Here is a 16,140-nt window from a genome sequence, read left to right on the forward strand (position 1 = left end):
ATTACTGATAGGTCTAAAATATATAACTTTGAAAACAGTTTCCCCAATTCAGAATACATTTGCAAAAATTGTTGCTTTTATTAGATAAAAATTTTAAACTTTAGGAGTTGAGTAACAAACAAAAGAGATATAAAATAAAAAAGTTCACACCATTAAATAAAATTCAGATGTACAATTTCTTTATTATTGTCAACAATAATTCATAAAGAAGAGTACACGTCTTTGTTAATGTTATTTCTAGCTTAGGTAGCATAAAGATTTAAGCTGTAAAAAAGAATGAAACATTTTCTTACCAAAACAAACTTCTTAAATAAAACAACTTAGTTAAATAACCACAAACTTTGAATATTAAACATCAATATTTTTCAGATAAAATGTAAAACATATAAATAAATTCAAACATAAAGATTTAACACTTAAAATATATTAATTTTTTTTAAACTTGTTATGAATTAATAATACAACTATAAACTTTTTAAAATAAATAGTATTAACCTATTTTTTTAAATCTTAGATTGATAAAGTTATAAAACCTATTTTAAAAATCTTTTATCATTTTTCAAACATTGATTAAAAAATTAAACTGATATATTTATAAATTTTGTAAACCATTCTAAAATTTATAAACTCATTTTGAAACAACAGATACAATACATATTCTTGATACGTTTTAGGAAAAAATAAAATACAAAAATCTTGGTATTGTAAACAACAATGCTTGTAGAAAAATAAAATTTACAGTTATATTATCCAGGATACTTTGTGTGTGTGGCAACAATGTACAATTTAAATTTTTCAACTTTGCTAAAAAATGCAATAAAAACTTTAAGTAAGGTAAGCATTTATAAAATCTTTAAAACAAGTTTTATTTAAAAAATAAAGTTTTAAAATACCAAAAAAAATATATAATTTATTTATATTAATCTTGAAAAAATAAAAACTTTAAGTAACCTAAACATTTATAAAATCTTAAAACAAGTTTTAATTAAAAAATAAAGTTTTAAACTATAAAAAAAACTATAATTTTTTTATATTAGTCTTGAAAAAATGTTTATATTATTGAGTTTTTCAGTTTGTCTTCTTTTTGCAAGCTATTAGTCTTGTTGTGTTATTTTTCTGATTTAATAGATTCTAATCTTTTGATAAAACTTCAGGAAATGATATTATCATCACTGTTTCAAAAGTTTTTTATTTTTGTATATTTGTCAACCACAGGGATTTAATCTTAAAACATTCAACTCAGAGAGTCAATTTGATTTAAAACAAAAGTTAATTCTTCATATTAGTTTACTTTGAGGTTCATCTACTTAAAAATTCATCTTGTTATAAATCTTCTATCTGTATTTGCTCTTCTGTAACACAAAAAAATCTAAATTTCAAGTATTTCAATAGTAAAAGATCCTCTCTTGCACTAACTATTTTTATTCTCTCACATCATTTAAACTAAATCTACAGCTTCTAAATGGATTTTTTTACAATAATTTGCTATTTGATAACAGAAATCAACACCAAGCAATTTGTTTGCAATTTAGATGTATTCAATTTGTTCAAAATTACAACACTAAAAGTGCTAGAGAGTACCCGAAATGTAAAAATTATCTCTCAGGAATGCAAAACCAAGTATAAACGAATACTGAAAGCTAAAGAAACAAGGTCTTAAAAGCTGAATAATCAAAACAAAAGCAAGTTTTTTTGCACAAATGTTTACGTTTCTGTAAATTTGCAGAAACGTACCGAGCTACGTGCCTGGTAATAATTAATGCTTAAAGACAGTGTTTATAGAGAAGGTTGTGTGTAGCTCAATTATTAGAAGGTCTTTCTATAAACCAGTCCATTCACCCTGGTTGTAACTTCCACATTTTAAATCTTTTCAAATGAAAAACCCTTGGTGGAATGTCAATTGGTAAACACTATTTTATAGTTGAACATTTTCTGATAACCCTGCAAATTCAAGAATAAATTGCTTGATACAGCAAAGTACAGTGTATACAACAAATTGAAATTGTTTAAAATATTAGGTGGTGTATCTCTAAAGGACTTAATATTTTTATGGTAGTTTAAGAAAGTTATAAGGTTTTTTGTATGTTTTATTTTATAAATAATAGTTTTGAATAGGTTTGGAAATTGATATTGTGGTATTTAGTATATATTTTAATAGTTTTTATAGATGCTTTATCATTGTACTTCATAACATTTATCTTATTATTTAGAAGTGACAAAACGATAAAAAAACAATAAACAGTAGTTCTTTAATTTTGTTGTTGTGCATAAAAAATTAGGTATATCTGTACAAAAATAATCAGTATGAAGTATAATTTTTTCTAGTTAAAACTATTTTTTTGATAAATTTTTGTATGAAGAAGCCTTCTACATTTGCATTAAAATTTGTAAAACAGTTTTTTGTTTACTACAATTATTTACAATTGTAAGTATTTAAATATTTAGGTTACTTAGTCTTTTGTTTTAAGTTCAGTCAAACTGGGTATATATAATGAGTCTATTAAGTAAAGGTTAACTACAATATGGGTACTAATTTAAAAAAGACTTAACAACTTGTTTAGTAGTACAGTGCTTATTAGTTTATCTGGACATGGTGGGCAAGATTTTTCTGTAAATGTCTCCGGATAAGCATTTTTCCAGATAAGTACAAAAAAAATTTTCATTTTTTTACACTTTTCTTCACTAGTTAAAATGTTGTACAAAGTTGACATGCCTATGCTATACTGCTCCATTAAAAAAGACGTTGGCACATTTATTTTAACCATTTACTAACTTAAAGTTTACTTTTGATGGTTGGTGCAACATTCTCTTTTTTTTTTTGATGTCTTGTCTTTTCCTAAAATATGGTATGTTGAGTGTGCCAAAATTTTAAGCTATAGTTTGAATTAAAAAACACTTGAAATTTGATAAACTATCAAAGAAACTTTTTAGGTTAAGATAAAATACTTTTAGTCTTATTTTAAATAACGTTGTTTAAAAATAATTTTATCTGAATTACTTTGGTACTTTGCATAAAAATGTTTTTGATAACTAAACTAGTTTTAAACAATTTTAAATGTAGTTGTATTATTACGTCATAATAAAGAGTTACTTGCAAAATTTTTAGTTTCACTTGATTTTTTTTTTACTTTATGACAGCTTAAATACCTGTATCTTACAAAAATGTTTGTGTTTAAAATTTAAGTGTTTTTGAATTTTTTTTATACTGAAACTGCCTGGATAAGTGAAGTCCAGAAAAGTGAATAGGAACTGTATATACAAAAGCTATTTTTTAGAAATTGTTATTTATTTTTCTTTGTTATTGAATTAAATTTATTGAAAATAATACATAAAATAAGTGCTCATAGTGGGTAGTCAAGGACCTGATGTATGAAAAAACCTTTTGATTATCACGTCAAACACCACAGATACAGTTTGATGTCTTGTCCGTAACTTAATAATAAACTATTTAAGAAATGCTTCTTGAAATTTTCATCATTAGTAATAGTTTAGATACTTGAAAAAAACACTTGTAGTTTTGAACCGTAATTATATTTAAAGCTTGAAATTACAGCAGTTAAATTTGTAATTATAATGATTTTTTTTTTAATTTCAGTCTTTAGTATTTGTTTTAGAAATAGATAGTATATTTATAATAGATAAGTATTATGGCTTAAAAAGTATGAGATATTTTAAGTACAGTGTTTGTGTAGAAAAAAATGTGTTTCTATAATATAAATCCTTATATAAAAATTAAATCTATCCAATTGATGTTTGAAATTTTTATTTAATTTAGTTTCTATATAAAGTAGTCTAGTTGTAAAACAAGCAATTATTATTATTTAATATAGCATAATCTAAAACTAATTTAACACAATTATTCTAAGTAAGCTTGTGAATCTAAATTTAACTGGTTTAAAAAACTCCTTAGTACACTAGATCAAAATAAGAATAAAATACCTAAAGGAGTTTCAGCTAAGTCTTGTCCTTGAATTTTTAGTTACTTAGTTTTATCTGTTTGAATGTTTTAAGTTTTGTGAATGAATTGAACAAACAAGTGTTAATCTAATGTGTTCAACTTTCAGTCAAAGTACTCTACATCAACTAAGAGATTTGCAAATCAAACATCTCAAATTCAACAGACCAGTAAATAAGGTCAGAGCTGGCACATGACAGGCATATGCCACAATTTTTAACATGTTGTTTTAATATTTATTGTTAGCATATTAGACTTAGCTAAGAGATTTATTATATTTATTAAATTGAATTTAAGTAATCTAAGATGTTAAGAGGATCTAAGTTCTATGTTACAATACCAAATAGCTAATTTGTACTTCAGAATTATAATTTTCTGTTTTAATTGTATTAATTTTGTTTTCAGGTTTTTAAAAAGTAATGCTGTATGAACCAGACTTACAACTATCTGCATAAAATTTTCAATGATTTGGTATCACAAGCTTGCAAGTATAATTCTTTTGTATTGTTTACTTTGCAGCTCTACTCAGCAAAGTAAAGCATATAGTGTTAGTAATGAACAAAATTTGGAAACAAAAGAAGAATTTACTTCAGAAGCAATTAAAAATGAGTATATAATCAAGTTTGATGATTACTATTCAAAAAAGAAAAGACATAGAATTGTGTTGTCACTTTTTGAGTCCCATAGGTTGATTGATGTTAAATGGTCTATAATTCCTCATAACAATTTTTTTGTTAATAAAAAAAGTGACTTTGATGTTATTAAAGTGAATGACTTTTCTTTAAAAAAGGTAGTTTGATTCTTTAACTTTTACTAAAACTTAATATATATATATATATATATATATATGTTTAATATTTTTGTAAAATAAAATGTTTAAAATACCAACATAATAATTATAATATTATTAGTTTTTTTAATAAAATGGTCTTGTTTCTTTATAAATACAATTGTTTTTACAGTACATTCACATCTTGCGAATCTACTCATGTGTCTACAGCAAAAATGCTTAACTAAACGAGATAACATAATTAAAAGAGAGGTAGCAAATATACCTACTATATTGTCTGTTTTCTCTTATTTTATTAACAAATACTATTTTGTACAACTGTAAATTGCTTTTGACGTATTTTTCTGTTTTGCTTTTTGTTTGCAGTCTAAGGTGACAACTTGCTTTATTTTAAAAATACCTAAATCAATTGTGTATGTTATTCGAAAAAGGTAATATTTTTTTTTAGTCTTTTGCTAAGCTTACATGCTTACTCTAAATAATAAAACAATGTAACATATTATTTACGTATTTAAATTAAGATGAAATATTTTACTTTATGTTAAGTAACACATAGTAAAGAGTTTGGCGCTTAAAAAAAATTAATATTACATAAACAAATTATAAAAACAATTTAGTTAACAAAGAATTATTTTTATTATTGAATGCGTTAATTAAAACTCGTTAGGATCAATATTAAAGTTATATAGCTTCATAAACATACTAGAATTTTCCTCAAAAAATTCATACCTTCGATGGAATTTATATGTTGTAGTTTTTGGAGAAATTTTGTTGATTTTGCACCAAATTTATAATCCTTGAGATCTTCAAATTATTATTTTTTGTATTTTTTGAGAATTTTAAAATCCTAACTAAAGTGCTTAGATTTGCAAGATGTGACTGTACTTTGAAGAAGTATATTTAAATGCTTCTTTTATGTTTTAATTATTATTTATTTAAAGGGCATATTTATTTATTAATCTAGTAATATTTTGTCAAAACATAAAATTTAAATACGATTAATTGTAAAATAGTTTTAAATATTTTTCTTCAATTTTAGCTGAAAGGTATCTTGACTGATTCTAGAATTACTAGCATTACTCACCATAAAAAAGTCTTGAGAAAGTTAAACCATGTTCTTATAAATTCTAATGATAGTTATACAGAAAATAAAATTGTTCATCCTTTGTTGCGTTCCTTATTTAGAGTTATTCCAAAGAGAGTTTCAATACCTGAAGTTAGTTACTAATTAAATTTTATTTTTTTATATCTTCTTTTTTTGTATCTTAAAGTCTTCTTATTTTAAGTTTTACATATTATATTTTTAGTTTTATGTACTGTTTTTTTTGATGCAGTTAAAATTTTAGGTTTTTATACTTATAAAATGTCATTATTTATAATTAGAAACTATCAGCTGGTAGACTATGGGCAGCAGGTTACAAAGGGAAGGGTGTTAAAATAGCAGTATTTGATACTGGATTGTCCAGCTTGCATCCTCATTTCAAAAATGTTGTTCAGAGGACAGATTGGACAGGGGAGAAAATTGCAGATGATAGTGTTGGTCATGGTACATTTGTTGCCAGTGTGATTGGTGGTTCCAGTCCAACCTGTCCAGGCCTTGCTCCTGAAGCTAAACTGTTTATTTGTAGAGTTTTCACAAACAGTCAAGTAAGTTAGCGTTGATTATCAAATATAAAAGTTTTAAGCTTTATTTTGATGGTGGTTAAGTTTAAAATAAGAGTCATATTTATTTTTTGAACCTTGAATTTTTTTATTTTTAACTTCATGGTGAAATATTTTTTGCTGTATTTAGTTTTATTGAAATAACTTTAAATTTTAGGTTTCATATACATCATGGTTTTTAGATGCATTCAATTATGCTATACAACAAAAAGTAGATATCTTAAACTTGAGTATTGGTGGATCTGATTTTTTGGATAAACCTTTTGTAGACAAAGTTTTAGAGCTGTCTGCTAACAACATTATTATGGTTTCAGCTATTGGAAATGATGGTCCACTTTACGGTTATTGTTTGTTTATAAAAAAACCATTAAAACTAGTACAATTTTTTCATTAAAACAGCATTATGTCTTTTTTTTTTTTTTTTATACTTGTTTTACAACAATTAGGAACACTCAATAATCCAGCCGATCAAATGGATGTAATTGGTGTGGGAGGGATGGAATCTTTGAACTCTATTGCTCAATTTTCATCGAGAGGGATGACAACCTGGGAGTTACCGTTGGGTTACGGCAGGGTTAAACCAGACATTGTTACCTACGTGTCAAATGTTTGGGGATCGGGAACTAGGTAAACAATTTACTACTGAAAAATAAAATGTGTACATTAGTTATTTATTTTAAAACCAGGTATTTAGTATGTATTTTGATAATAAGTTTAAATTTTTTTTTTGTGGCCTCAAAGTCAAGTTAAATAAAACGATTTTACTACATTAAACCGCTGATAACTATAACTGTGCAAAAATTAAGAAAATTAAACAATTAAAAAATAAATTCACTGATAAAATTGTACACAAATTATTTTATTAAAAAAAGGTTTAGCATAAAAAAGACTATAGTGGACTAGAGTTAGCTTTAAACTTGAAATAAGAATTTATTAACTTTTTTTTACTAATCTTTTTACTGAAATAAAATCTTTAAAATTTTTACAATTACATTTGGGGTTTTATTTGTATTCTATAAAAAAACATCATTTACTGTTTTTTTAATGGGAGTTCTAGACTCTAATTTTTTTTTAACAATTCAAGAAGTTAAAATTAAAATACTGATAAGGTAATACTGACTAAACATTTGAAGTTCGATAAATAAAAGTTTAGTAGTAGATATACGTACTTTTGTAAGTCCAAGAACATTATTAATGAATAATTATTTGTTTACGAAAATTGACTATTTCTCAAGAAATTACATGAATTTTTGTAAATCCTTTAAAAAGTTATTTATACCTAATATTTTTAATAAGTATTTTCTATAAAAAAAAAAAGTTGTTGTTTTTTGTTAAGTTATTTTTTATGAGAAAATAAATAACTAGCCCTAGAAAATTTCTATATTTTTAGCATTTAAGCAGTTTTATTTTATTTTACAATACTGTATAATTTTTATTGCTACGTATGTTTAATGCAATACAATCATTTTTTAATTACATCCATAAAGATCATGAATTTGAACGTTTATAAATAGTCAAAAAAACCTTATAAAATTTGTTTTTGTTTTTTAAGTAAAACAAGATTTTTTTTTTGGTTTCAAAACCTTTTATGTTTTTTATTAAACATTTACAACGTGTTAGGATAAAGAAGTTATTTCTGGTTATCACATCATATATAGGTTGTAATATGAAATATTTAGCTGATTGATAGCTTAATTCTGAATGTTTGAAAATATTGATATTTTTCCTGCTTCTCATTTCCGCAGCCTATTTTGTTAAGCAAAGTTTCTTGCAATCATAGATATTTATCAACAGTTAACTGAAATTAATAAACTTAGTTATATTTCATACTTAGTTATTTAAATGTAAATTTGATTCTTAATATCAATACTTACTCCCAAGATCTGTAAAGACAGCTACTAAATCAAGCGTAATCTAGCCAGATTTCGAGTTCAAATAAGTCTGAGAGTATCATAAATCAAGTGTATTAGCAAGTCATCTACAATTAATCTTATAGTTAAATAATAAAAAACTATTTTTAAATAAAAAATTACCTGATAAAGCATTAACTTTAAGCAAACTTTCAAACACAATTAGATCACTAGTATTAGTCATTTTATAAGTAGTAATTAAAATATGTTTAATATAATTATTTTCACATTTCAACAGCAAATTACAAAAGTCTTTAATGAAATACCCAAAAGTTAATTTTAAACCAGCATCTTATTGGCATATATTTTACTTAATTGGAACCTTGAAGCATTTTGGTTGACTGATTTACAATAACTTAGCGTTCTTCTTTTCAATACTTAAACTTTAATGAGTTGTTTTATTTTTGAATTTATTTTGAACATTGGGGTCCTGGAATTTTTTTTAAATTAGTATTAGCTCTGTATAAAAATTTAAGGTCTGTTTTTACCAAATAAAAAAGTATCAATTAACTTTTAGATATAGTAGTTTTTATTTTAAAAATCTGATACAATGCTTTTTTTCTTTGTAAATGTTGTCGAAAGTTTTGAAAAAAAAAAACTTTTTAACTTAAAAATATAACTTTAGCTGAGTTCTTTTCTTTACAAAGAAACAACTAAAAGAGTTATATAATTAAAAGTTAGCAGTGTAGTAGAATACTTTGTTAGTTTAGTTTTTAAGAACATAAATATATTATAATACATAATCTAAACTATAAGTTGAATTCTTTTTTATACTATTAAAAAATATACATATTTAAGTTTTAGACTACATAAGTAATATTTTACAGCAACCAGAGATGCAGAAAAACTTATAAATGTTTATTATACTTTTTAAAATACAACCTCAAATTATTTTGTTACATTGTTTTAGATTTTTTACTCACAACTTTCTTAAATAAAACATACTGTTATTAATCATTTGACTTATTATGTTTGTTCGAGCTAAACTAACACTTATATTTTTTTTTAAATGTAGTACCTTCACTTCAGTTCAGGCTAAAAACAATTCGGTTATATGTTTTGATACAGAGATATAGCTTACTATCAACATAGATATGGTTATGAAAATAAACACTAAAAAACTTACACTTATAAATATATTATATTACTTATTATACTAGCAAATAATTAAATCACTCATAATTGTCAGGATTTTTAAGCCTCACTGTTTATTTATTACATTTGTTTTTTTGGTTGAATAAAATTAAAAATTGTAGATGATTTCATTCTGATAGTTATTTCATATCATGTTTATCAGTCAAAATATTGTTTTTTAAAACCCCATTCTATCAATTTTAGATATTTTAAAACAATATTGACTACTATCAAGCTAAATATTTTTTTTCAGAATTGAAATTTAATGCAGCATAAATATAAGTACTGAAAGTGAAACTTTTTTTTTCATCTATTTAATAATACATGTAAACAGTTTGTATTGTACAGAGGTGAATGCAGAACATTATCAGGAACAAGCGTTGCAGCACCGGTGGTGACAGGGGTGATCGCCTTATTGCTCAGCTCACTTAATCAGCAGGACAGGAAAATTATGAACCCTGCTTCCGTCAAGCAAGTGCTGATGGACTCAGCCGATCAAGTTGTCGGTGCTAACATGTTCGAGCAGGGAAGGGGAAGCGTCAATCTTGTTAATGCATACCAGGTTAATGATTTTTTTAAAAACTAAATCTGACTTGTTACAAAAAATATATCAACGACCATGGAAAGTTTATTTTTAGGTTTTATTTTCAATAAAAGTTTTAAGTTCAAATCAAACATTGTTTTCACTCAAATTTAATGTCAAAACTTGTTTTTTGTTACTGTAAGCTAGTAAAAGTTTTTGCATCAAAGTAGAATTTTTTTTTTATTATCTAGTTTCTGTATTGTTTTTACTTAATTTTTCTAGGCTATTGTAATTGAAAGCTTTAATTAGACTTAAACATTAGTTAGAACCGAAATTGGTTAGTATCATTAAGGAATAACGTTGAATAAACTGCCTACAAAGTTTTAGTTGTTTATTTAAAACACTACTTCCCAAATTAAGCGGGCAAATTCGCCCCCTTTAAAAGACCCTGACGTAAAAGTTGTGTGTATTAGAAGTTATTAACTTATAATTAAAAAAGAAACTGTGAGTGTGATCTAAATGTAAAATTTTAACGGAATAAAGATTAAGCATACATAAATAAGAATCGTAGTAAAACAGTATCAGTAAAATTAAGCATTTAACAACATACCTGCAAAGTTGTTCGTAATTTTATGTAGAATTTTTTATAATAGTACTCTAATTGTATACACGTACACAATTATAGCGGAAATAAAGCCCAAATTGATCTGTTATTTTTTGTTGGGTATATTTAAATTAAAATTTTGTTTTAAGTTTGTTTTGGAACCGAATTTGACCTGAGTGATCAAGTGCAAACTTATTTAAACAACAATGGTTTTATCTTATTAACTTACACATACAAATTACGAATTTGCTTGTGGAAAAAATGTTGTTTGCACAGGTCATGCACTCTTACAAGCCGCAGGCAAGTTTGTTTCCAAGTGAGTTGGATTGGACCGATTGTCCATACATGTGGCCTTATTGCAGCCAGCCCCTCTATTACGGGGGCATGCCCATAATAGCCAATATAACCTTGATTAATGGCATGGGGGTGACTGGAAAAGTTGTCGGAAAACCAACATGGAATCCCCATAATGCTAAACATAAAGAATTTCTTGATGTTAGTTGATTTTTTAAGCTTAGAACGTGAAAAGTTATTACTTTTTAAAGTATAATGTTTACTTGGGTAACTTAGTGCGAAAACCTTTAGTTTGTCTTTTAAAAAAATTTCTTAAACATGGCTTTCTAATGCATTATATTATAAATACATTTATTTTAATAACTATAATATTTTTTTTAGTATCTTATAAGATATTAAGGTAAAAAAGTTATTGAACTTAAATATTAATTTTAACAATCAATTGTAGAATATTAAATTTCAAACAGTTTAGCAAAAAAGATATATTTATTTTTTACTTGTATTCATTGGCGCACATTTTACTGTTCTTTTACTAATATTCATAGCGTTTATGTAGCCCAGGTTTTACTTCTGAGTCTTTTTAACTACGTTTTACTTTTTTGAAAAGCAAAAGTTTTTACATCTTTTACATTTTTTTTTTAATAAACTTGTTTATGCAAATTTGGCATATATATTAAAATGTCAGTTTAAAAAAAAAGACTAAATTTTGAACTTAACAGATTTCTGTTTCGAATTCTCCCGTTTTGTATCCATGGAGTGGTTACATGTCCATCCATATGTCTGTTTCGAAATCTGCTGCTAATTGGGACGGGTTTGTTCGCGGCCACGTTAGCATAGAACTACAGTCTGCTGCTACGGTTAATGGTACAAAAACTTTTCACAAGTCTGTTTTAAGACTGCCCATGAATGTCCAAATCATCCCAACACCTCCAAGAGATAAAAGGGTTTTGTGGGATCAGTTTCACAATCTGCGCTATCCAAAAGGTAAGATTGTGTTTAGTTTTTGTTTAAAAAAGATGCTAGAGTGCTTTTAATAATTAAAAGGAAATAGTTTCTACAACAAAATTTTTTTATGTTCAGTTTCTTAAGTTGTACACAACAATCAAATTTTACTATAAAACCAAATACAAATATACATACGTATAGTTTTAAAAGTTGTGAAAATATTTTCAGCTTGAAATTTTTATAGGATATTTCCCGCGTGATGATTTATCAACAAAAAATGATTTGCTTGACTGGAATGCAGATCATATACACACAAATTTCAGAGGTTTATACCAGTACTTGAGACAGCAAGGGTACTACATAGAAGTTTGATTATGAGTTTTATTTTTAATTAATTTCATTATATTTCACGTGAAACCTGGTTTGATAATTAATAACTTTTTTTTATTAAGGTTCCGATTGTTAGTGCTTAAACTATTTATAGATTAGTATGTTGAGAGTAGTTAATATGATAGGTTTTAGGACAGCCTTTTACTTGTTTCGATGCAGATGATTACTCCACGTTGATAATAGTTGATCCTGAAGAGGAGTTTTTCGATGAAGAAATATTAAAGCTGAAAAATGATGTTCTAGAAAAGAAACTCAGCTTGATTGGTTTGTTTTAACAAAATAAATAGACTATAATGTGTTTATTTAATGCGAAAAAAAAATTTCAAACTAATATTCAGAATCGCTCTTTGGCAAAAATTTAAAATTTAATCACTCCCACTTACTATTTCATTAACATTTTACAATTTTGCCCCTCAGCAGTTATTTCCACCTAATAGAAAAGTTTTTAAAAAGAAACCTTGTTTAGAAAGGTAAGTTTGATTTTGATTTAGTATGTAAGAAAGCAGTCCTTTAACAGGAACAACTTGAAATAGTTTTGTAAATTGTAGTAACATAAAAAAATGTTTAGCTGTTATACTCAACAAAGTTGACTTTAGTTGTGTGCTACTTGTTTTAGTAACAGTTTGTGAGCTTTAGTTGAGAAAATTTTTATATACACCACTAAAAGATCAACAGCCTGTTAGTTAACTAATAATTATTTTTTAGTTTTTGCCGACTGGTACAACTCAACTGTGATGGCAAAAATTAAATTTTTCGACGAAAACACTCAGTCCTGGTGGCACCCTCAAACGGGCGGGTCGAACGTGCCCGCCCTCAACGACCTTCTGAGGCACTTCGGCGTTTCTCTGGGCGGACAAGTGTACAAGGGCAGCTTCAGTTTGGCTGGAAAAAACATGTATTACGCAAGCGGAACAAGTATATCCCAATTTCCAAAAGTTTGTTGATGCATACGTATTCTTCAGTAAATTTTTGTTATAGTTTTATGGTTCCAATTTAATGTAACAAGTATAATTATTATCTAAGTTAAGTTGATAAAGTGTAAGGCTGTAAATAATTTGTAGTTGGTATTAGTTCGTTTTAGTTCGTTTTATGGATGGTTGTTTTCCGGGCATAAGCTATTTTAACAATGTGAAATTAAAGTATAAACAATAAATTTAATTAACAGCGTTCCTTGATTGTTAAACAAAAACTACGCAATGAAGGTATGGAAATCGTTGACGAAAAAAGTGATTATAAAGAGGACGTCGTTATACTTGGTCTTCATCAGGTTAATTTTTATTTAATATTTTTGTAGTTAAAGAACAAGCAAAAATTTCAGCAACTAAACTTAATTTTAGCTAGAGGGATATCGTTCAGGTCGCATAGCGGTATACGGAGATTCGAACTGTATTGATGATGCACATAATAAAAAAGACTGCTTTTGGATGTTCAACCAGATGCTAGAGTATACTTCTATGGTAAGTCTTTTATTAGTTGTATTTTTTATTTTACAATGGTAAACCTACCAAAAATTGATTTAAAATCTGCTGGTTTTATTGTAGTTCTCACTCTTAAAAGTTTCACAATAAGATTTGAACGTTCTCAAAAGCTCTTGATTGTACATACATAATAGAATAATTTTTTCAATTATGTTTTCACACCGTTAAATTTGATTTTTAATGGTTAATTAAAGATATAACGAGTTCATATAATCTTACATATTTTTTAAAAGTACTAAAAACTAAACTTAATGTAAGCTTTAAAAATTACAGAGAAGCAAACATTATTTTATTTTTAAATAATTTTACGTTGTTATTAAACAGGGACTGTATCCCTACAAGTTCAAAGATGAAGTTTCTGTCGTAGACTTATTAGGCCAGGCAGATGTATCTGGTACTTACAAATGGAATGCTAAAAACAAACCTCACAGAATGCCTGATAACCATTTAGAAAATTATTCAAAAGTAAGTTTACTTTTACTTTATTTAATGCGAGTAAAAAAAGCTTATTAGTTTAGTATACTTAAAATGTTGCTATATTACGAATATATATTTATTGAAAGTATTATAAAAATTTTAAACCGTTTATAAACTAAGTAAACTTTAAACTTTGTGTGTATGAACAAGGCATTCAACAGTCGAAAAGTATTTTTTACTAAACAAAAGTTTATGTTTGCATGTAATCTTACAGTTTCTATCTTGTTTGAACACTAATTTAAATGTTTATTTTAGTTGCTATTATGATGATAATAATACATATCTAAACTTAGTTTGAAAAAGTTATAAAGTTATTAGTACATCTATTTGGCTATATAAATTATTTATAGATAAATTAAGACCTATAACATGTAAAAGTTTTTTTTTTAGTGCTAACAATTAATTGCAGGTCCTCAGATCGCAGACCGCGACTCAGCTCGTCAAAAGGGAAATTCCCGTTTGCCAGCACCTCACCTGGGTCAAGCCGCAGGTCAAAAACGAGACAGTGGCAGTGCTCGCGCGCCAGCCACTGTCCCTGGACACCAACAAGGTCGTGGCGGCTCTCCCCGAGATCGACGAGAATTTCATCGGAGGAGGGGACGAGGAGTCGACTGTGATGTGGAGCAAGGTGGTCGTGATGATCGTGGCATGCATTGTTTTCTACTACTTGCTGAAGAAGTGCATGCTGACGCGCCGCCGCAGAACTCTCGCTCCCCGCATCGTCATCCGCTGCTGCTTCAGCTGGTGGAAGCGTTTCAACTGGAGGTCGAACAGCGATCAGGAAAGCATCGATTTGCTCCTGCAGCTGTCGTCGGACGCGGAAGCAAATCAGTATCAATACTCGCCAGTGAGCACCACTCAGAGGTGACACAAATTTCATTTGATTTTTGGTGCAAACTGTTCGACCTTACATACTGCCGGCTAGTGATCTGTGGCTGAATACTAACAAATCTGTCTGTAGAGTAAATTTTTAAATGAAAGGTTATTTTAAACGATACAATTTTGAAAAGGATTGAAATATAAATTTTATGATAGAATTAACTTCTTTCGTTACAAATGAATTCGGTAAAATATAAAAAATAGTTTTTGTTTAATGACATTCTAAATCAATAATATTATGAAAGTAGTGCTTATATTTTAGTTTATTATGCTTAGTAGCTGTGTAAGTTTTTAAAGCTTATTTATACTATACTGATAAAACTTATGGATAGCTTTAATAGTTACATGATTATTGTTTACAATTAATATATATTATTACATAATGAAAATTGCAGTATCATCTATTTTTGTATCAATCATTAAAGTATTTGTGGTTTATTTATATTACGTTTTTTTTTGTTCTCGAGTACTTTATTCATAAATGTTTTTACATAAAAAGTTTTAAATTATTATTGCAGTTAATAGAAGAATTAAGCTTTTTAATATTTTAAAACTTTACTGTTACTTTTTTTTAAGAATTTATAAGCATTGCGTTGTTTTCGTTTTATAACAAAACTTTTAAAGTATGTAATAATTATAGTAAGAAATTTTTAGTTTAGTTTTTTTTACTCATAAAATATATATATATATATGGCTAAGATTTTTGTATACACAAATTTATGATAAATTTAAATAATTATTTTATACAATATTTAGACAGTTTGTTTCGTTTAAAAATATATAAAAAATAGTATAACGGTTTATTTGTTATTTATGTAAACTAAATTTTATGATACGTTTACTAAATAAACTTATAACTTACAATTACACAACTATAGGTAAAACTTGTTTATTATAGAAAAGAATATTATAATTTTAGAATGTTAATATTCATTATTATTTTTTTTATTTATTCACATTTTTAAACAGTATTTTTTTTGTATTACTGTTAAGTCATTAGTCAGCAGCGTCTCATAAGTCGCGGGCCAATTTTCGTACAATACTTTGCTCTTACTGCATAGAGAAAAGTCTTTGTGGGCCTCAGATATTTTAAATAAAT

The 16,140-nt window shown here is 26.4% G+C and overlaps 1 protein-coding gene across 1 annotated transcript; it reads left to right on the forward strand.

Moving 5' to 3' along the window:
• Positions 1-4,366: 4,366 nt before the first annotated feature.
• LOC145848245 (membrane-bound transcription factor site-1 protease-like) lies at positions 4,367-15,433 on the forward strand. The gene is made up of 15 exons (XM_082953849.1): positions 4,367-4,745; positions 5,785-5,961; positions 6,129-6,392; positions 6,565-6,748; positions 6,854-7,034; positions 9,800-10,013; positions 10,855-11,073; positions 11,592-11,856; positions 12,062-12,183; positions 12,333-12,471; positions 12,913-13,142; positions 13,373-13,474; positions 13,545-13,664; positions 14,010-14,150; positions 14,572-15,433. The coding sequence occupies exons 1-15, from the start codon at positions 4,419-4,421 to the stop codon at positions 15,028-15,030; spliced, it is 3,144 nt and encodes a 1,047-aa protein (XP_082809975.1). The 5' UTR covers positions 4,367-4,418; the 3' UTR covers positions 15,031-15,433.
• Positions 15,434-16,140: the final 707 nt, after the last annotated feature.

The sequence above is a fragment of the Thalia democratica genome, chromosome 1 (genome assembly GCF_965202585.1).
Source record: "Thalia democratica chromosome 1, ktThaDemo2.hap1.1, whole genome shotgun sequence".
In the NCBI taxonomy this organism is placed as follows: Eukaryota; Metazoa; Chordata; class Thaliacea; order Salpida; family Salpidae; genus Thalia; species Thalia democratica.

What these genes read in the sequence shown, in the direction of transcription:
- LOC145848245 (XM_082953849.1), top strand. Translation starts at nt 4,419, where the DNA reads ATGATTTGGTATCACAAGCTTGCAAGTATAATTCTTTTGTATTGTTTA. An exon ending in ATCTTGTTAATGCATACCAG is followed by an intron (nt 10,014 to 10,854) that starts GTTAATGATTTT and finishes TTGTTTGCACAG; the next exon opens with GTCATGCACTCTTACAAGCC. An exon ending in TGCTAGAGTATACTTCTATG is followed by an intron (nt 13,665 to 14,009) that starts GTAAGTCTTTTA and finishes GTTATTAAACAG; the next exon opens with GGACTGTATCCCTACAAGTT.